Here is a 22,776-nt window from a genome sequence, read left to right on the forward strand (position 1 = left end):
TTTTGCTGTGTATCTTGGGGAAACATGTGCTTTGTTCATCGCTGTATTCCCCTTTGGATGGCTGAATGGCTATCTGCTATTGGAATGCGTCCTGCCTGCTTCCTTTGGCTGGCTCAGCAAGCCTGGCACCTTCACCGTTCCTTGAATGCTGGATGCTGCAGCCTCATAGTGGTCTTACTGGCCTTCCTCCAGTTATGTGGCACTTAGGCCAGTTTGTCAATTCCTTCTTTTTTGTGCTGGGGAGCCCAAAAGTGGCTGCAGTGCTCCTGGCATAGTTTCACGTATGCTTAATAAAAGGCTAAATCTCTTTTGGTACACCCCTCCTGGTTTGGCCCAGTATCAAGTTAACTTCAGTCGTTGCAAGCTCTCACCACTGACCCATATCCAACTTGCCCTACAGGACACAAAAATCTTTCATTTTGTCTTTCCATTTTTCCTCTTTTCTTTCTTCCCATTGCAAAACTGTCAACTTCACTTGGCACCCAACTGTTGCAGGCACTTGAACTCTCTCAGGGGCAGGACACTGTATCTTAGGCAAACTTTGTGAGGGTTTCTTGGCTCATTTCTCCAACATGTCAGAAAGGTCCTCTGAATGATGTTCCTATCCTGTAGTGTGGTAACAGCTCCCCCAAATTTGGTATCATCCACAAATTTGGGGAGCAGTGCATTCCGTTTCTTCATATGGGCAATAGACAAAGCTGTTAAAATGTGTTACTCCCCTCAGTTTTTAAGGGATAAAATTTAGATGAACAAATAAAATACTTCTGTGTTCTAAGAAATTCAGCAACTATTTTTCAGTAAAATGTGAAAAATAGTAGAAGCAAAAGTTTAATGCTCCACCAAATCCCAAATTACCTACTGATGGGAACAGTTTTCTAATAACATTCATGTTCTCCTACATTCCCATTACTAGGATTTTGCCATTTTAAGGCAGTGGAATTCATATCTTTATGTTACTTTCATCCCTGGGGTCAATGCAGAGACATTTGTCTCTGAAAATTCTGGAGCAGAGGCACAGTTGGCTGTTGGCAGGGGCATTCCCTGATCCTCTGCTGGCCTGGGGAGAAGGGTGGAGCCTGGCTTTTCTCACTTCACTTGTGCAGTGGCACGTGTGCATGAGTTTTGATTCCTAACCAAAGTCTCGAGTTTTGAGACTGGAAAGCTGAGCTTTGAATCATCCAAGGCAGTCGTGCATGGTTGGGTAGGGCTGTAGTGTGCTTCTTCTCGGCTGCTTAACCCTGCATGTATTTCACACACAGCTGCTGATATCAAATTGTAGGCTCTTCCCTGGATTTTGCCATCTGTTTGAGACGCGTGTTTCAGCTGCATTCCAAGGCTGAGCTAATCTGCAGCAAAGACCCACCACCTCCAGCTTTGTAGGACTGCAAATAATACTTGGCTTTCCATCCTCTGAAGATTTATACTTGTTCTCTTAGGAGCTAACTGGGCAGCATTCCAGCCAGACGTTGTTTTTCCCTGAATCAAGTAGATCTAATGAAACCTTTTTTATAGTGCAGGCTTAGCATTTTGTGTTTGTTCTTAATATTTTCTAAAAAGTTAGGAAGGTCACAAATTTGACTTCTGTATCTCCTTACAAAATTTAGAACAGTATTAAACCCCACGAAAGTTACATATGGTGTAGCACCCGGACAAACAATCTCCTAAAGTTTGTATTTCTTAGCTTTGCTACATTTTTATCTTTTTGACTTCTTGTTCATTACAGCTCTGTCAATGAACACTTGGGATAGGTAATAGGAAAAATCTGGTAGTTGAGACAGTAGTTGGCTTTCGAGAAATATGTGAGAAACCTCTTTTCAGTAAGTTCTGGGATTTTATGCCCATGTGATGTTTCTTGTGTAATTTATCAAAACTTCAAATGAGATTTACACACTTCAGAAAAATATTTGGGAAATGCTGGTGGAGGAAATTATTGACTGTTGGTTTAGAAAAAGTACACAAGAAATTAAGACTAAGTGCTATCCACCTCTGTCTGTGACCCTTATTACTCAGCTGAATGGTTGGCATCTCTTGTCCCTTTTCTCTCTGTTACCCAAATAAGCAGCAAGCATTTATTTAAATAGCTGATGATGTCTCTTGTAAAGAATACTATGCACAACTCTGGAATATTTTAATTCTTCTCTTCAGGTGGGCTTTCAGCTTGGGATATTGTTGTTAGGTCTCAGTGTCCCTTTATAAATGTAAAAAATGTTAATTCCATTTGGTTGAATCTTCACCTGAGTTTTTTTTGAGTAGCATCTTCTTTTTGTTATTCATAGTAACCAGCAATTCTTCTGTCATGATAGCCCTATTTTCAGTGTCAGGCACTTAGTATAAAGGTTAATTAAATTTCTTCTGGAGAAGAGCACTGTAGAATTATTTTCTGCAGTTGGCTAGGAGGTAACTTTTACGAGGATGGCTAAAGAGGAAGGTCTTACACTTGGCAATGCAGCAGCTGGCTTTTTCCACTTTGGAAACTGAATATGTCATTGCCTTGATAGATGTGGCTTTTAATTCCCTGGGGATTTCTTTTTCAACTTCATGAGAGGCTAAAGTTCCCCCAAAGGTTTCTGAGTTTCTTTCACTGTAGCTGTTGAAGTGTGGCATAATTAGCAGGGGATGCTTTTTCCAGTGACTGGCTTGGTTCCCTTTCATGTTTGATAAATATTATTAAAAAGACTCATTTCTGCTCGTTTCTCTTAGCTGTAAGGGGGCAGTTACATACCTGTTGTTAGGAACCTGGATAATTTTGACACAGGCTATAAATGCTAGCTCTTCATTGACATAATGCAGGTTGTGTCTCTCTTCAGCATCTAACATTTGACAGCACAAAACCCCTAAAGAAATGATATTTAAAAAACTCTAATTTTAACCAGGAGCTCCAGAGTTAGTTACACTACTCAAGGTGATTTCTCAGTAATTTGCCTCTGCAGCTGCTTGTGAATGATCTTATTTTCTTTAAATCCTCTTTCACAGGGTATTTCTGCTACTTTTCTTCTCAAGACATATGATTGAAAATACCTTCTAGCCTCATGTTGCTCCACTGCCTTCCTACCACAGACTTTTTGTACTGACTTGAACCACCCTTAAATGCATACAGAAAAATAATCAGTGCTCTAAAGTACTTTGAAATCCATGCAAAACAGAATGTGAAAGAGTTCATGTGACTCTGTTTTGCTTTGTAGCTGCAAAAAGTGGGTAAATTTGTTTTAAACTGAGAACAAATTTGAAACCTAAGCAGGCAGTTGGAAGGAATTTCTGGGATTGTATATTTGATTTAAACAATATGTGTGAGCCCAGTGCATGATTGGGATGTCATTATGCTAAATAGGTTGGAAGAAAAGATGTTATCTCTCCTTTGTATCTTAGTGAGAGGTCTCAAATGAGTTGCAGAACAGGCAGGAATCTGTGAAAGCAGTGGTGGGAGTTAGTGCAAGCCAGGTTCCAGTTGCCACTTTTTGGTCCTTCAAGTACAATGCCATGGTAGAAAACACGAAAACGCTTCTTAATCTCATCTGCTGAAGGGCTTCTGTGCCTGAAAGCTTTTTTATCAGCTCTGTCACTCAATCTAATTAAAAATACTACTCTCTAAGACCATGTAGATTCTTAGACAGTCGGCTATGACAGTGTTGTTTCCACATGTGCTTGATTAAAATACCAAGCAACAGGGAACCTGGATTAATCCGTTTTGATTTTCATTTGCCTAAGGAAAGATATGCTTCTCCCCACTAAAATAGAGACCATAATACATGTGTCTAATAGACATACCTAATGCATGCCCAATTATATTAGGCTGTTTTCCTTTATGCTACCAACTTTTTTGCCTTCATGTAACGAACTGTGGCTCCAGTGGGGCAGAACTGACATGGAGACTTTGTTTGATCTTTTACAATTATTAGAATATACAGTACTAGGCTAAACTAAAGTTGTCTTCTATGGCAGCTTATGTTCAGTTTAAACCTAAACCATCTCTCTCTTTTTCTTAGTAATGTACCTCCTCTTTCATTCCCTCCTGGGCCCTTGACCATCTCTCCCACATGGAACTGAGGGAGGTTGCATTACTGTAAAGTACTTCTCTTCCTTTTTTTCCCACTCTGCACGAATTTGTACTCTCTGTTAAGAAAGCAGGCAGGGAAGATGAACCAATTTGCTCTGCACCGTGCAAGGCTGAAAAAGATAGTAAGTCTTTGGGTCAGACTGCAGTTGTAAGATGTAAGAAAATTGATACATTAAAAAGGTTGATGCAGTTACATTGGATAAATATAGGGTGTAACTGTCCTCTTGAAGAGAGCACAATTGTATTGACCCCCATGCTTCTGAAGCAGAATTTGGAGGCATTCTTGCTGCAGTTCTAGTCATGTTTATCAATTTGTGGTGAGTTTGTTGCCTAGAAATTCTTTGTTCTCCTAGTTCGTGGTTATAAAAAATGAAACACTATTGCAGTGTTCTATGTATCTGTGTGTGTGTTTAAGAGGTTCTCTAGTGCATACCTGTAACTTAAAATAGAAACCCAAAATAAGAAAGGATCTGCAGTCATTGCTATTATATGGTATCAATGTTTCAAAGACTTTTATGATTGACTGAGACATGGGGCATTTGTTGTTTTCAGAAAGATTTGCCACATGTAGATTTTTTTATGGTAGGGAAAAGAGTAGTAGGAAAAGCAGAGGAGAATTATGCCTTTCCTTAACCCCCACCTCAAAGCCATGCTCTTTCATGGCATTTCTTTCTAATTTGTGTGAGCTTGTGCGCTTTGATCTGTGGAAGTGTGGGAGGAGGGTGACATGGGCGTGGCTGCACTGGTCACATCTGTTCCAAAGGATCAGTTCTGCGGCAGTTCAGCAAGTAGCAGACGTACCAAGATAGTTGCTTTCCTTTTTTTCTTCCAGCTTAAACCCTATGACATTGCATTTCCCATTAAGTTGTGAGAATATGAAGAGTATGAAAATGCTACTAATTGAGTATCTGAAATTAGGGCTGTTTGTGTAACCTTGGGTCTTCTTATTGAATGTGTGCCTTGCCTGGTCAAATTCCTGTGTCAGTTACATGGATGTTCAGTGTGAACACCTGTGTCGTTGAAAGCGAAACTGTCCACAGTATTTAGTTACATGACATTTTTTCCTCCCGAGGGCTCCCTGATACATCAGTGTGCATGACAGATAGCATTCAGTAAATGAGGCAGCTGCTTAATTTTTGTCATTGTTGTTCACTGCACAGTCCCTCTGAAACCCTGCACGTTGCAAATTCTTCCATTAACAAAACTGCGTTCTTTTCTTGCAAGTCCTTTTTGGCATACTTGGAAGTCTCACAAATGTGAATTGACACACTGGGAAGTATTGGTTTTATTTACTGCATGAGGAGTTGGGACACAGCAACTTTTCTAAATCAGGGAAGAAATCTCCATCAGAACCAATCTTCATCAGTTCCAGTTAGAACTTCAGAGTCGTCTAGACCAGCTTATTAACTTCAAATCTGACCTTTTTATCTTTGATCATGGTTCAGCCAGGCCATCTCCTGCCAGTCAGGTTCTGTAGACAAACTAATTTTCACGTTCTTTGTAGACTGTGAAAGGATTAAGGCAAGAATCCTGAAGAAGCAAATTGCATCCAATCATGTAATCTCATTGTGTTAATCCTGTAAATCACTTTGATTGAGCTATAAATTACTTCTGCAATTCTTGTGGACTATAATAAACAACAAATGTATGATTTAACAAGTTCATGATTCTATTTTATTTTTTTCAAGTAAGGTTATAATACTCTTACTTCCAGAATTCCATGTGTTTATGTTGGCCAAGAAAACAGTTTCTTAAACTGAAGGAAATACAGCACAGTTCAAATAAGTATATTGTTAATGGCTAACATTCTTGTTAAGAAATCTGTTTCTACAGTAACTGCTGCAGATTGTCACTTCCTTAAGCATTTGGAATAGTACCAAAGTGAATTTAACACTGATGCTGCGAGGGACAAATCCTATGAGAGCCGCAGTAGATCACTGCGAGCAATGTGCTTTATTTGGTGTGGAGATGTATGAACACACAGTTCAGTAACCAGAGAGGGTGTTTAAGAACTATTTCTTCCTACCCTTTATTCTGATGGTCTGTGTGCACTTATTTTTTCCTTCTACACAAAGGCTATTCTTCATTTGAATCTTATAACAAGGGCGCATAAAATACATAGGTATGCTTAAGATTTTAAGTTTAAATATTGTGCATGTATATGCTACTAATTTTAAATGTCTGTGAAGAGATTCACCACACATGATTTTCACTAATAAAGAGGGAGTCAACATGGGGCAAATGTGTGTGGCTCAAGCTTTGAAACAAAACCCAGGTGAGTTTCAAAGGGTGTGTTTGTCTTTTCTTGTACTAGCTGTGTTTCTTCTCTAAAACAATAGTGAAGAGAGATTTTTCTTCTCCTTTTCAAAGTGTGTATCCTCCGATGAAGTGGATATTTTCAGTGACTATGTATTCTGTTTCACTATGTTTGCATCTGGTTTTGTTTGTCTCTTGAGTTGAGACTGGACCAAGGAAACTCATGATCAAGCCAAGGCTGAAACTTGTTTAAGGACAGAGAAGAAGACTACAGAGGAGATGTATTTTCTTTTTGGCAGCCACAGTTTTGGTGCTGGTGTAATTCTGAGAGAAACAGAACTTTGTTTTTGCAAGTTTGTGTTTGCATGCAGTGAGCACTTGGGGATGTTACAGAAACTTCCTTCGTGCATTATTTCTTTCCAGATGGACGAGATAAAAGGCAAAGACAGGGTGATTCTGGCTCTGGAGAAAGACCTTGGTGTCCAGGCAGGCCATACACAGAAACTGCTCCTTCAGAAAGAAGCTCTGGATGAGCAGCTTGTCCAAGTGAAGGAGGCAGAACGATACCACAGTAGTCCGAAGAGAGAGCTTCCTGCGGGAGTAGGGGATATCAGCGAACTGATGGGAAGTCCGGTAAGAAAATGGTGTTTTTTCCAAATGTTCAGCTCTGGATAATTGCCTAGGTGTTCACATTGGTTTCGTGGTTACTACTAGGACCAGTTAATGGTAAATGGCCTGGTGCTGCACTGTGTTGTTTCACTGATTATTTAAAAACTCCTTAAATTGCAAAGAATGTTGAAAAATATGTGGATATAGAACTTCTAGAATTTACACTGTGATCTTCAGCTGTGAACCCCAGTATTTTCTTAGTATTTCATTACTTTAGGAATATTTTAACCATTAGAAAATAGGTACTATACTTCTCAAAAACTGAGCCATGTGATTTTAATCTATGTCCTTTACACTGGAACTATTTTAGCTGAGAGTAAGAAACTGGTGAGAAGTAACCTGCTATATGTGGAATATTGTTTACCTAGATGGTTGGTTTTTTTCATTGTTAAACTTTAGATGCATTTCACAAGATGCTGTTCATGTAGCATTTTCACAGGATGTTATTTATTGTTTCAGTTAATTAAAGTAAGTTTTCCAGACACTGATGTATGAGCCTGTTTTAAATTTGCACAATACACTTGCTAAGCCATGATATTAAGCTATGGATAGTAAAATATTTTTTAAAAGGTAATTTTATAAATCTTTATGTTTTTGATTAAAGGAGCAGCATTTGGATGAACGAGATGTGCGGAGATTTCAGTTAAAAATCGCTGAACTGAATGCTGTAATAAGGAAGCTGGAAGACAGAAACACTCTCCTAGCAGATGAAAGAAATGAACTGGTAAATTAATTAGTAATAACACAGATGGTGACTGGGAGGGCATCTTTATGGCAAAAGATTTAATGTTGGAAAGTCAGTGTTGTAAATAATTTACAAGTTAGTCCTGGTTGGCCTCAGTCAATTATATCTAAATACAACAGAGATTTCTATAGCAATTAATCTTGTAACCATAGAAGACATGGATGGAATCTTTCCTGTTCCACAAAAATAAAAATTTAGAAATTTATTTTGGGGTCATAGTAATCAAGTTAACTCGTATATTGCCTGTAGCACTGTGTAATGATGTTGTGTAAAACATACATAATCCTAATTAAATTGCTGTATTCATCCTTTTGAAATTTGTTTTTGTGACATGGTTATGCTAGCTAGGAGTTAAAAAAGCTTTCTTGTGCTAGTGATGAAAAATCTGCCATTTCTCAAGGGAAGTCTCTTAAGTAGGTGAAATTATCCTAGGAGAGGGATAGTAACTTAGGAAAGAAAGGATATGACATGAATTTTAAGAATGAATTTTTTTAGCCTTTATCACGACTTAATTGCTTGTACTGAGGTTAATGGTAAAACTCACATTGACTGCAATGGGAAGTGAATTTCACAATAGGAATGTTTATGTATGTCCTGCAATGCCCTAGTTCTAGCGGCAGTAGAAAAGATTTTTCATTCTAGACAGATGGAACCTATATATCTGATTCTAAAATTATGCGGAGGGCTGAAGTGGTGCCATGTGTCAGTAGTATACATGAGTGAAACACTGACATCCTTGTGAAACATTGACATCTTCCTCCTTGTTAATCCTTTCTGTGGGCCTAAGTAATTCAAAACATCCCTGAAGAATGCTGAAGTATTGTAATGTATCCTTCAGTGTCCCTCTAGATGGAGGGCATGTATGACTCAGTCAAGTGCTCTTCTTGATTCTAGATTCAGTGGCATAAGAAATATATTTTGAAATAGATGTGGAGCAGGTTTTATATTATGAGACAATATTACACATCAAACCAGTAGTATCATCAAAGCCATGTGATTAAGCACTATGAAAAATAATTTTCTCAAGAATGAAACAGAAAACCAAATACTCAGTGATATTATCTCAGGAAAAAATTATTATCTCTTTCTCCTTTCCAGTTAAAACTCATTAAATTTAAAAATCTTTTGACTGAGAAAAACAGATTTTTTTTCAAACAAAACAGCTCCTGAAGTAAAAACAGTGAAATATTGAATATGCACAAATGCCAGAAAGAGCAGTAATTTGCTTCATGTAATTGTCTAACATAATGAAACCGCAGGAGCAAAATTGAGCAGCTTGAAAATGTCAGCAGAATGCTGAGATTGAATCTGTGCCCTCTGGCTGACTTTCTCATTGCTCTAATTATGCATTAGGTAAAGGGGTTTTTAAACTGGAGGAGGAAGAGTGTCCTCCTCATAAGGGATGGCTAAATTGGTGGAAACAGCTTGTCTAGAGACCTAGTTAGTCATAAGAAGCTTATATGTATTGAGATTAGTTTGTGAAGAAATCCTTTTATGGATCATCGTAACTGTTTGCCATGCAAAATCCAGTGACCAGATTTAGTGCTTTGGCAGACAGTACAAAAATGTTACATCTTACTTGTTTGGACTCCTGTAGTTCTTAGTTCAGCAGTGGTGTATATCTCAAATGCCATTTAGCAGAAGAGCTAAACTTTCTGAGTTAAGAAAGGAAAGTGAAAACACACCTATTTCTTCTTTCCTTCAAAGGTAAACTTAAGCACAGCTAACTTTGTTTCTTTGCCATTGCAGCTGAAACGTTCTCGGGAGACAGAAAGTCAGCTGAAGCCTTTGGTAGAAAAAAATAAGAGGATGAGCAAAAAAAATGATGATATGTTACAATGTATCCAGAGAATGGAAGAGAAAATAAAAAATTTATCAAGGGAAAATGTAGAACTGGTAAGTGAGCTTCTCTGGTAAGTAATCATCTCTGACGTCATGTTATAAGAACACACTGCACACAGTTACTTCGAAGTGGAAGTGCTTGTGAGGCTTTTATTCTAACACAAACACATCAGTCTCCACAGTGGGATGGTGCAACTGTCAAATGCAGACAATGCAGCTGAATACTCATATTCTAAATTCAGAGTGGCATGTGCTTTGTGTTGTATCAATTCACACTGATTAAGGGAAAGGAGAACAGATAGATAAAGTGTTTTTGCAGGCTGTAAAAAGCTATGACTAAAAATCAGCTTTAATAAATACTCCTTTTATGATTAGAAGTCAGAACTGAATTTGAGTGCATGCACTATGCTAGATCATTGAGTTCACTTATCTGCTAATTTTTTCTCAGACTGTGTTCTTTGATTCTATTTTAAAATACCTTATGTGAGAGATTAACACAGAGGCATATAGAACGTGGGGTTTTTTTGTTGAAAGAGGCCTTGTGTTGTAGTGGAGTATGCACTGATGAGTTCAAAGAATTCTTGGTTGCTACATCACACATGAGAATTTTTCTCCTGTTGCAGCAAGACACTTTAAAACATTCTTTATGTTTTTATTTTTGTAGAAAGAGAAGTTGTCTGCACAACCAGCACTGAAAAGGCACACATCTTTAAATGATCTCAGCAGCACACGAGAGGAACAAGAAATTGAATTCCTTAGACTGCAAGTCAAAGAACAACAGCATGTTATTGATGATCTCACAGTGGTAATGTTTATGACTGGTATACACATGTGCATGCACACACATCTATAGACAAGCTAAAGATTTCAGAGAAATGTTTTAACTGCAGTTGTAGTGGTGATACAGAAATAGTTCTTTGGTGTCAAAGGGTTCTTGTTATTTCTCAGGTAGTGAATCATTTTTTTGAAATGTGTATGAATCTTTGTATTAAAAATATTTACCTATTATGAGTTGCTCGTGAAGAAAAGTGCATCATCAGCCCATTGACCTTACTTGCAAAACTGGCTGTCAACAAAGGAGGAACTTGAGTAAAGGACACTTTCCAAAATGTAATGACTAAAATGTGTTGGATGCAAATCATGGTGCAAACCCAAGCACTCCCTGATCTAGAAGTTTTCCTAAAAGAAAGGAACATGATGGTGTTAATTTCACCTGGCTAAGCATCTCTAGCTGAGCTGGCCATGCAAGCTGTATTTAAAACAGATGGGAAGAACTCTGTGTGGTTCATCAAACCAAAGGCAGCAGCATGGTTTAGGATAAGAATTGCACAGCTGCTGCCCTCTGACTCCAAAGGGTTGTTCTTAAGGTGATGCTCATAGATGTTTGCAGTGTTTGATCAGGAATCCTTCAAGCTGTGTTTGATGAGGAATCTTTCAAGTTGTGTTAGAGGTGTCTAGTGCTATTTAGTGTAATTTGTGATAAACCCTTCTAGTGCTGGCAGAAATTATACATAATTTCTCAGAGACCCTTGCCATTCAAGAGCAGCATCTGGAACTCAGGCAGACTCAGACATCTCAAATGGGCACTACTGACTGCTACAAAATGATAAAAAGAATTTAAGAGCATTCTGTCTAAATAGAAAATTAAACAATTGGGTACATCATTGAAAATAAAATAAAAATAGAAGTTCTAAAAAGAAAAAAACAAGGAGGTATGTCATTGCTGTATCTGGAACATTGTCTCAATTCCTGGCAGTTCCTCTGTGATTTTGACCCAGGGTTTTTCTCTGAAATCAGTGCTAAAGTTTGATGTCTGTGTGCATTCTCCAGTGTCACAGTGTTACAAGCACTAGGATGTTACTCAGATGCTATGATGTAGGGTTCACAGGGCAATGCTGCTTTAGTATCCACGTAAAACTGCATAGGCAGGGATGGTGATAGGACATTAGATGTGCAGTATATGGCAGATACAACCTCACTTACATTTCAGTGTAAAGTGGGAATGAAAGGAATCTCTTTTTAATGTCTCAGCTAGTGATATGAGGAAATATATTGTATCCTGACTTTGGTCAAATAATATTAACTTGTGTTTAGTGTGAAAGTAAAATAAAAAAATAATTTAAAATATTGTTTCATTTTTGCTTTGTTTCCTATTTATAGATACTATTCCACTTGCAAAAATCAGTTAAATTTTTAACTAGGAAACTTCTTTGGTTCTTAATACAAACTAATTGAGCCTTTGCCTTCGCTGTGAATGCAGTGGAATTCTGTGCGTTGTTGCGCTTTTGAGCTCTCTTTTCTGGCCCAAACCACATGTCTACAGACTACAAATGTATCATAGTTACAAGAATGACCCAAATGTCCCATATCTGATTAATATAAAAATCATCAGCTTAACTCCAGCTGAGACCAATATGATACACAGAAATAGGAACAGTAGTCTTAGGCAGTAGGGTTGCCTGAACTGATTTAGTGTCATCTGTAGGGTATCTTTGATGCTGTTGAAACCTTGTCAACTTGATTTCTCTCACAAACAGTGGTGTTCTGGTTAGTTCTTAAAAGAAAAGCTGTCAAGGTAAACTCAGATGACTGCAAAAGATGCTAGTGGCTTTTAATTGGCATTATTATTGTTCTGGTAGCTCGATTTATATTGAGGCAGTAAATTAAGCCATCTTCTTACAAACAAGATTAGAAACAGGAAGGACTGGGATTTTGGAAGTGTTCATGCATTCTGGAGTGCATTTGTTTGAATACGTGCCTGGTGTCCAAACAAATGTTAAGGCACAGTCCCTGCTTTAACTGGAGTACTCTGGAGACAGGATACCCCAGTTAAAGCAGGGACTGTGCTTTAACTAGGTATCTGAGAAGAGAGCACTTTTCTTCGACAGTATAAAATTCAACTGTCTGGTTTTGACTTCAGCTTAAAATATTATTCTGCAGCTTGAAATACCTACACCATTCTACCTTGACAGTCATTACTTTTCCTGATTTTTTCAAACCATGTGTATTCAAGGTGCTATGTAAGTTGTTGTACTTTTCTTCATTATTTTGCATTTACCAAAACTTAATTCCTGGAACAATGTGCTGATAAATAATTTTATTGTGATTTCTACTGTGAGCTTCCTATTTTTCCGGTTTCTGAACTGAATGCAAAGCAAATTATTAAATAGAATAATTCCATGCAGTGAGCAATAACTGCTAAAGAAGCACTTGGAACTGCAATCTGTCTTTTATAAATAGAGATGCTGCAAACAAAGATACAGAGCTAAGGAAAGAATCAGAAAAAACCAAGAAGACAAAGCACCTGCCTCCTGTGTTGTTGGGGTTTTTTTGCTTGCTGCTTTGCATTTTTTACCTTCTCTTCCTCCTCTTCTCCTTTGGAATTTAAGGCAGTGTTCTTGGATTTAGACAAACATAAATCTTGCATTTCCAGTCATGACCTCTTTGTGTTATGGTATAGTTTATTGTGATCTTGCACCAAAACCGGAGTAGAAAAAAGACACCAACTAAGTTGACACAGACTGAGAGTGCCTTTGGATTTGAGACTTTTGCCCTACAAGGATAAGTCAGATGTAACACTGTATCTGCATATGCATGCTTGTATATCAGAGTTGTCTGATATAATGACTTTTAATTACTAAGACTGGACTCATTTTTGGCTACTGACCTGCTTCTTCAGGATGGTTGAACACTGGAGCGAGACTCTGAATTCTGTTTCCATAGTGAGCTTTTTGGTAAAAGAGTCAAAAGAACTGTCAGAAATCTCTGCTCAGTACTTTACAAGGCCTTTTCTTGCCAACTTCCCATCAAATGCGTGAAGTACATGGCTGAAGGTTTGTTTGCTAAAGGCATAAGGCTGCAGTGCAGTGTGGTGTAACATGGTGTTATTCAAAAGGATAAAGACATCGTGTTAGCTTTACCAGAGGCTTTAAAAAGATGTTAATGATATATCTCTGTGTTAGACATATCTAAGTATAGTTTTAAAACAAACCCATACCAAAATGTTCTCTTTCCTTCTAGGAAAGAGAACGGTTATTGCGGTCTAAAAAACAGAGGAGGAAAAGTCTGAAGCCTCCAAAGGTGAGCAAACCTTCGGTTTTTCATGCATTTCTGTTGCTGTGAACAACACCTGTTTCAAATACTGCCTGAAGTTAAAGCTCTACTTAATAAGTAAAATCCATATAATTCTTCTGCTTACTTTGGTGAGTTCTTCATTTTTTTAGGGTAATTCAAGTGTTTAGTACTGCACACAAGTGATGTTGTTTCGGGGTTTGTTTTAAATAAACAATAAAATTACACTTCTAGCCACTGTAACCTAAATATTCAAGTGGCTTGCGGCATAAATGATTTAATGGCTTGAAACAACTAGGATTTCAAAGGAAAAATACTCAGTCTGTTTTAAAGAACATATCCCCTTTAAACTTCTCATACCAACACAGAGCTAAATCACAATTAAAAAATAACTATTGCTGGAGATGTTACTAAAATAATATTTCTGTATGTGATATATAAGTAGTAAGACAATTCCAACTGTTATGCTCTAGTAAATTTTCTGCTCTAGAATACAAGGTTCAAGAGAAAAATGCAGATTATAAAACCAGAAAATTTTTGCTACAGAAAGTACCCTTAAAGTTTATTGTAATATGTGCTTAAAGTAATTTGCTGAATAATGTTTTTTGTGACGTTAAACATTAGCAGCCTGGAGCATGTGTGTGGGAGGTGGGAAATGGAGTAAGAGGGAAAAAATGGAAATGAAGAGTGAATGTATCATTATCATCTATATGGTATCTTAAGATATATTCTGTCATAAATGGGTGCCTTGTGTCAGAGTGTTCTGCACAGTCTATTCCTGGTAACCCCCAGGTGGTGCTTTTTTATTGCTCTGCACTCTAATGCCTATGTTCTGAAAGATTTATCCTTTGGTACTCTCTGTTTCACTGGTAGTTTCTTCAAATTCTACTTCTAATAATGATGTGTCTCTTGCATAGGAAAAAAGAAAAAATCAGAAATAGCAATAGATCCTGACAAATATATTTGCAGCAACTGTAAACCGTTCTTTCTTGATGTAGTATAACTGGAAGTTTGTGGTTTGAGAGCAATTTTAAACAGAATGCAAAAGTGAATATATATATGTATGTAACTTATACTGTACTTTCTATAGTTCTCTCTTAATTATAAGCCTTTGTCTGTAAGTTAAATGTGTAAGATAATTTGCTAAATTGTAAAGTTTCTCATGAAACAAAACTAGTTAAGTCAATTTTTAGGTGTTGGTAACTGGTGATGATAATTTCCATAGGCTGAAAACTTCAATAAATATGCATTTATGTCTTAAAAATATTCTGTGTTAGTAGAACTTCAGCTGACATGGGCTCTGTACCATTCCTATTTTGTCTTGAGCAACCTGATGCTTTGTGGTCTCTTCCTTATTGACCAAAGCGAGTTGAAAAACATGAGGACGGAGAGAATGGGCATGATACCATTAAAATTTTGTGGCAATGCTATTCTTTGTTTGCTAAGAGGGCTATAGTGGAGGGAATTCTGCAAAGTTTACTGAAAGGATTGTATGCATATGGGCAGCAGAGATAGTCGGGGTGTGCTTCTTCTTTAGGGTATGATAAATACACCAGAAAGAGCAAGTTAATCAGTCGCAGACATTTCTGCTAGAAATTATTCCATCCCCTGTCCATTAGCTCTTCAGTGGCTGCAGTGACCATTTGAAATTCTATGTGATGCTATCTCCTGAAAGGACAAGCAGGACTATGAAACAAAAACAAGTGAAAAAAGAGAAATTTGTGAGAGAAGAGTAATGGGATTTTATGTACTATAGTAGTTACAGCATATATACACACTAGTTAATATAGTTAATACATAGTTAATACGTAACTGTATTTAAACTTTCTAAATGACCTAATTCCTTAAGGAATGAAAGAAGTAATCAATAATACTACTGTCTCATTACCTGCCATTGGATAAACCTGTAGACTACTCACATTTATATGCAGTGTTGGCTCAGAGTTTAACGGCTGTTGATGTTAACTTCTAAAAATCCAATCCTGGCATACAGGCTGATTTTCTTCCAGGCCACCTGTATGGTCCTGTGAGGATCGAAATCCTCAAAGGAAGCTGTGCTTCCCACAGTTTTCCAACAGTTTTTAATTTAAATAGTATGTAGAATGGAGTGCATACTCAGATGAGTTTGGATTTTACCATCTTCAACCTCTCTGTTTTTACAGCCTATATCAGGAATCCAGAAAATTGTAGAATTTATTTAACTGAGTGTTGAAAATGCTGGTTAGATGTCACTAATGGACATGAGATACAGACATCTCACTCTGGACAAAGTGGTAACATTAAGTGGTTGGAAGTAGATATCTAAATAGGACATATGAGTTTTGTCCTAAAATTGACAGTTTCTCTCCACAGACTCTAAAGGCAGCCTAAGATGAATTGTTTTATATATAGACATGCACAGCATAAGTCTATTTCTGTCTATTATCTGTGCAAGATTTTTATCTCTTAAAGATGATAGAACCTATTTAGAATAGTAATGAAATTATGTGTTAATCTCTCCTAACTAAACACTTGGAAAAAGAAATTACTGGTCTAAATCTTTGGCTTTGCTTTTCTAAGGTTTGTTAAATACAAAACTAGCATTAACACAGTTTGGCTAGTGGAGTTATATTTATTTCCAGATGTTTCCTACTCCTTGTGACAAAGTGAAAGAGGAAATAACTCATGAGAATGAGGTTTCATGAAAGTGGTCATATAAGCTCATTCTGGACAGTATAGAATGATTCCTTTTTTGTTCTAATAACCAGGAACATGGTGCACAGGGCGAAGATTTATACTCATCCTCTTGCAGATTTTCTTAAAGGGGTGCTTGTACACTCCAGCTTCCTTCATTCCTGAAATGGTCTTGACTGCAGAGAGTCTGTGGTTGTTTCCTAATGAGTATTTTCCTGACAGTTGTTTGTGTTACCTGGAACAGAATCCATGGCATGTCTTTCTCCATCTTTGGGACATCTTGTGTGAATGATCTGCCAGGCTGATCTGGTAGCCTTTACAGCTCGGAACATCAGTTCAGCTGAGAAGCTTTTGAAAATCTTAATTTTATTTTTTGGTTTTGTAATTAGATGTCAGTGTTATTTCTGGAGCTTTGTAGGCGTACTAGGTTACTGTTGCTACTGTAGCTTTCACTGAGTGCACTTTCAATTCCCAAGGGGCACAGGAGTCCATGGAACAATGCTGGCAACTGGTTCAGGCTCCCTGAGGAAAGGAGCAGCAAAAGGCTTTATCACCTCTGTGCTTGCAAGGTGGTTGGAGGAGTAATGTAGCAACCTGATTTTTCCATGGTTCTTTTTTAAATTTTCTTTTTCCAGTTTTTCTTGTGAAATAACCAAGAAACTTCAGAAACAGTATTTTTTATGTTTTGTTTATTTTTGACATTTGGAATGGACTTACATTCATTCCATGATGGATGGAGTCATGCATTTGAAAGTAAGACGTGTTTACCCAGCTTGTTTGGTAACTGCAGGATTCTATGGATTTGTGCCTTTTTTTAAACTTTAATAAATGAACTATATTTGTGGTAGTGGAAAGCCTGCACACTGGTGTGATGGAGTTCGTATTTCTTGTTTTATATTTCTCTTTTTTTCTCTGCCTCTGTGCTTTGGTGTGTCTGTATTTTTCTGGCTGCCAAGAAATGACATACAAGCACGAAGGTAAGAAGTTACTGACAAGCACATCTGATGGTGTTACAAGGAAATATATCTTGGATCATTTTCATCATGTTTGATTAGGTCCCTGAAAATGAGATATTTAAATGTAAAATGAAACTGCTTTAGCAACAGAGAAATCAGATTATATTGAAATTTGCATATACTGTAGTCTTTGTGTCATTATTAATTTATAGTATTCTAAACTCAGATGTTTACTGAGCACCATACTTCAGTAGAAGCATTAATACTTGAGTTATAAAGACCTAATGCATAATTTTACTTTAAAATTATGTGAAAACATTGCTATAAATCCACATGAAAAATACTTGCTATTAAATGCATGACATTTAATAGAATTCAAATCAGAATTTTTCAGCAATTTACATGACTATTTTCTCAGTTAAGAAGTTGTGATTTAGAAATAAGAAATGTGCAAACCAATATAAAGGAATCTCTAAGTTGTTAATTGAGAATGTTCCCATTTTTGAAAAAGCTTGAATGAAACTTGAATAAACATAGTTTATATAGGTACAAAAATCCAGTGAGTATTGTGCATTTTTATATACTTTTCAGAAACCATTGTGGTTCATCTTTTGAGCCATGATTGGAATCTTCCTTGGAGTTGATGTATTTATTGATGCTCCCTTATTTATTACAGTGTTTATCAACTGTATGACTCACATGTCTTTTTTGTGTGGAATGTTTTTTTTCTGTCTGTACAGCTGTTCCCTTGCGAATTAATTTGTTTTGATTTTGCTGTGAATCAGTTCTTGTAGCTGGTTGCTTCAGATACTACATGATCAACAGTAAAACTGGCTATTTTGTAATTATGTCATGAAGCAATTCATACATGTACAAGTAATATACAATAATTAAATATTATTAATATTATCTCTGTTGCTATGGAAAGTATCTGGTCCACAACATGGTATATATACAGCTTCTCTAAAAAGGAAGGAGTCTTAAAAATAACTGGTTCACTTGTAACTCCAAATATTATTACAGGCAGTCTTTATAGCATTTAAAAGTTTTGACTTTTAACTCTCCTTTAAGTGTTGGGGTTTTTTAGTGTGATGGGAAATACTATTCTTTCTTTTTCAGAATTCCCTCACATCTAATAATCAAGTGGTTTATTTATTGATATATGCACATGATTTTCCCGTACTTTTGCTACTAGTGAAATTTTAAATGCAGGTAGTATTTTTCACAAAAAAGGCATTGCTTTAAGTATCTTCTCCAGCCTATATACTTCAATTTAAAATCAAAATCACTGTTGTTATGCCAATTTGTTTTCACTTCTTGAAAATGTGTGGGTGAGTGTGTGCATGCAGGATTAAAAGAAGACACATATTTGGCCTGAGTTACCTAAAAGTGACTGTACAGCAGAGGTGTAGCAAAAAATCCCATAGGTATGGTAGATTTTATTGTCACTTAAAACTAAGCTGCTGCCGACCTCATGGTACTGGATTCTTTGTGCCATATGATAATAAATTGGAGTTTTGTTCTCCATCTTTTAGAAGTCCCTTCTACTAGCCTTTTCAAAGTCTTAACACTTACTTTGTCAGTCTTCAGACAATACAGTGCATTTTGGTTGAACTTTGCTCGAGTGTGTTTGTCATTTTGAGGCCAAACACCCCTGAAGGAGGAGGCGTGAGCAGGGTCAGCTGATCTTTTGGTCAATCTTTGGTTGTCTGAGTGGCTTGTCCTTGGCTGGGATCCTCCAAAGCCTGTGGTGGTTCTGAGCCCCATCCACAGGTAGGCAGATATGGGCAGAAGAGCAGGATATAGAAGTATCAACATGAGAGTGCAGTTTTGGTCTGGGTTTACTCTCAACATCTTTGAGTGAAACTTATCTGCACTGCAAAGTGAGGATATGGCTTGCATTATAATTTCTTGAGTTTTGTTTACCTGCAACTATCTTCTTTACCTCCATAAAATGTACCTTCCTGTTTATGAAACTGTATCTGCAAATCGGTTTGGAGTCAGGAAGGTGAGTTGAGCTGGCTACTCAGATTGCAAATTTGTCTTCCCTACAACTTGAAATAGCACCATTTCATTGGCTCTATTTTCAACCTCCAATATTTATTTGTAGTATTACTAGGTGTCTGTAAGCTGCAACCAGTATTCAGTGAGGGAAAAAGCTGGATGGGCTGTCTCCCAAGGACTAATTATACCTTTTTTTTTATGGTAAGCCTTTCTACTTATGAAAAAGAAGTCTGCAACGGTTTTAATTCAAATATGAGAAAATAAATTAGCTTTCTGGATAAGTCTTTATATTTTTAGAATAGAGCTTAAACCTATTCCTTGTGCCCTTTGTTTTGTTAAGTAGGGCAGAAAGGTGAACTGGTGAAAGGATTAAATTATCCCAGGGAATTGTTTGTCTTAAGCACCTTGGACATAGCTCTGCCTGGTGGAAGGATCACAGTGCTTCCTAAACAAGTGAGGAACGAGTAATGTCTTTCCAGCACTGTAGCACCATAACTGTGATCTTACGAATTCATGAAGTGGTGGTCTAGTAGCTTGCAAAAGGAAAATTGTTTCCAAAGGTTGTTCAAAGCTCTTTGCCTTTTGTGCTGCATCATATTTATCTACATGCACATGAATAAACATAGTCTGTTTAGAAAATATATGACTTTTTGGGTTTCTGAATGAAATTTTTAAAGTACTGTTTGAAGGATTCATCTTAAGCAATTGAGTGATTCAGGACATGACCTTGGAGCTGTCTTTGGCAATTTGAGTGGAATTGGCTGTACTGTGAGACTATTATGGACTTGTTCAGCTTACGAGTGATGAGATTGGGACCTGGCAGACCGTGGTGACCAGGGCTGCAGACTGTAAATGGAGAACATGGTGTCATGCATGCAGGCAAAAAGTCACGCCTACAAGCTTGATTTTTGGTACCCCTTACAGAGTATTTTGACTGCTGAACTGTGTTGAGTTGAAAGAATATAGTGAGCATTACAGGGTTTTGTGAGAAAGAGAAGGTAGTATTTATGTAGATTTACTGGAAAAATAAGGTAGGTAAGAGAAAAACTGCAGGGAAAGGTAAATATTTGGAAATAATAATGAGATAGGGCATTACAAATAGAGCCTTTCAGTATCATGAATTTTAAACTGATAGATCACAATTCCACTCAGGCGGTTTGGCTCTGCTGAAATATAGGCTTCATGGTGTTCGGAATTAATAACAGTTGATAACTTTTTTTATCCTTGTGGCTGTTTTACTGAATAAGCTATTATCTTCTCATAGACAACCTGTGATTTATATTTGAAAAAAACCAAACAACAAACAGTGACATCAAGATCTGTGCTTCAGTATCAAGCAGTGGCAAAACATACAGAGATGGATAGACAGATCATTCTTCATCTTCTTACAGCCACCTCTCTCCACTAGCCTCCCTGTCTAGGCTGCTTCATAACCTGACTCCATTTTTCAGCAACACACTTTTAAAAATATTCTCAATTTTCTTGCTTCTCTGAAATTGTGTTGGATTATTAGAATACTTGTGTGGTGTAAAAAGTTATGCTTTCTATTGATTAATAACAGTTAAAGACCTGTTTTTTCTATTATAAGCAATTTTTTTTTTAACAGTTGAATTTCCATGGAAATTTGCTGCTTTCTCTATGTTTATATAAAAAAACTCACATTTTTCACAACTGATACTGTACTTTCACTAGCTGCTAATTTCTTCTAAGCATGCATTTAATTGATAATGTTGTGTAAAATTTTTAAAGTCCACAGTGAAATGCTGTTTTTCCCATGTCATGTCTTTTTGGTTAGACATAGTACTGGAGAAAACTTTTTGAAAAAAAAATGAGAATGATGATATTGAAAAAATAAATGGTAAGCATTAATTTATACTTTCAAGTAGGGTTTTCCAAAATAGATTTTTTTTTTCTTTTTTTTTATTTTTGCCATCAGTATGGACAATTAAATTTTTTCCACATTTGTCTCCCAAATATCTTTTTTTCTTTTGGTTGCACATCTTACATGTTGCATTGTACTGGCTTACTTTCTTCTGAACAGGTACTGGAATTCTCTACTGTGGATCTTGTAAGATTTATGTGATTTTGGTAGTTAGGTTTTATAGTTTTGCTAAAGCATTGTTCTATTGGCATTTACCTCATCTCTATGCTATGTGCAGTTTAGTTCTTGGAGGTTCTTACATAAATGATTTTGAAAAAGTAGCTCATTTAGTCAGAGAGCAAGAGTTTATAATGGAACATTTCTTTCTTCCTAAATACTAAAATAATCATCAGAGAAGACCTTCGTTACTGCTTACTGGGTCATTGGTGCTTTTAATCTGTTTTGCTAGTAACTAAAAAACCTGAATTTTTCAGAGGCATGTTGTGGAGACATTTTTTGGATTTGACGAAGAATCTGTTGATTCAGAAACATCTTCTGTAACTTCATACAACACAGATAAAACAGACAGGACACCAGCAACACCAGAAGAAGACTTGGAAGATGTAAGTAGAAACTGATTCGTTCTTCTTTCTACTTGTTGAACTATAAATACAAACTTTTATTCAACTATTGTACCACGTGAACTGTGAAAGATTTGGCAGAGAATTCCTTTGGGTTTTTTCAAATCTGGTAACGTATACACTTTGCAGTAAAAATTATAAGATAATATTCTGCCTGACAAATTTGACAGATACTGGGCTGAGAAATAAAATTGTTTTTCTCCAACTCTTTCTTATTAGTCAAAAGAAAATGAATAGGCACATTGCTTTGCCAAAAGTCAATACTTACTAGACAATAGTTTGCCTTTCAACCTTATAATTTATTTGACTGTTTTGATACAATCAGGATTTTCTTTCTTTGCTCACAATGCTCAGAGAAACCTTTGCAATTCATGAAGGCTTAAATGATCATAGGTAGTAAATACTCAGTGACATGTGTTGTCTCAGCTCTGTGATATACAGTGCCGCTGGCCTGCTTTGGAAGATTGCGTGCGTGAGGACAAAGCACGAATTAGATGCTCTTTTTCATCTTTCTTTCTTGTTCACTAACTTCTGCCTAATACTCCTCAGTCAGAAGAAGCTTTTTTTTCCCCCTAGGTTTAATATCTAATAATATTTTAATCTCTTTTCCTTAGAACTCAAGTTCCTGAAGCAAAGATTAATTAAAGTGGAGGACATTTCTTGTCCTCTGCAGTATAGGAAAGACCTTATATGTGTTAAAATCAGTGGCTCAGAATTCAAAGAAAATAAAGACTTTGCAAATACTTGATATTAAAAGAATAAATCTAAGAAAATACCTTACAGTTTTTGAAATGTAACCTCTGTGTCAGTGTGCTTTACCCTGGCATTGTAGGGAAAAAGTGTAAGGATAGGGAAGGGTGGACTGCATGAGAAATAGAATGAACACCTCCTGAAGCTGCTGTGGCTCTGCAGTTGCTGAAGACCATGTTGCACAAAACTGTTTCCTCTCATCTTTCCCTAGACAGTTTTCCCATTTCTATACATTGCTGCCTCATATGGTAACT

General features: G+C 36.8%; 1 protein-coding gene across 11 annotated transcripts in view; it reads left to right on the top strand.

Annotated features, from left to right (window-relative positions):
* Positions 1-22,776, top strand: part of JAKMIP1 (janus kinase and microtubule interacting protein 1) — a 147,212-nt gene that overhangs the window by 76,905 nt on the left and 47,531 nt on the right. For all 11 annotated transcript variants that reach the window (XM_032110301.1, XM_032110300.1, XM_032110307.1 and 8 more), the window contains 6 exons: positions 6,734-6,943; positions 7,584-7,703; positions 9,474-9,620; positions 10,231-10,371; positions 13,587-13,646; positions 21,626-21,754. In XM_032110301.1, the coding sequence (XP_031966192.1) occupies positions 6,734-6,943; positions 7,584-7,703; positions 9,474-9,620; positions 10,231-10,371; positions 13,587-13,646; positions 21,626-21,754 (807 nt within the window). The remainder of the gene's footprint in view (positions 1-6,733; positions 6,944-7,583; positions 7,704-9,473; positions 9,621-10,230; positions 10,372-13,586; positions 13,647-21,625; positions 21,755-22,776) is intronic.

This window comes from Corvus moneduloides, chromosome 5, assembly GCF_009650955.1.
Source record: "Corvus moneduloides isolate bCorMon1 chromosome 5, bCorMon1.pri, whole genome shotgun sequence".
Taxonomy (NCBI): Eukaryota; Metazoa; Chordata; class Aves; order Passeriformes; family Corvidae; genus Corvus; species Corvus moneduloides.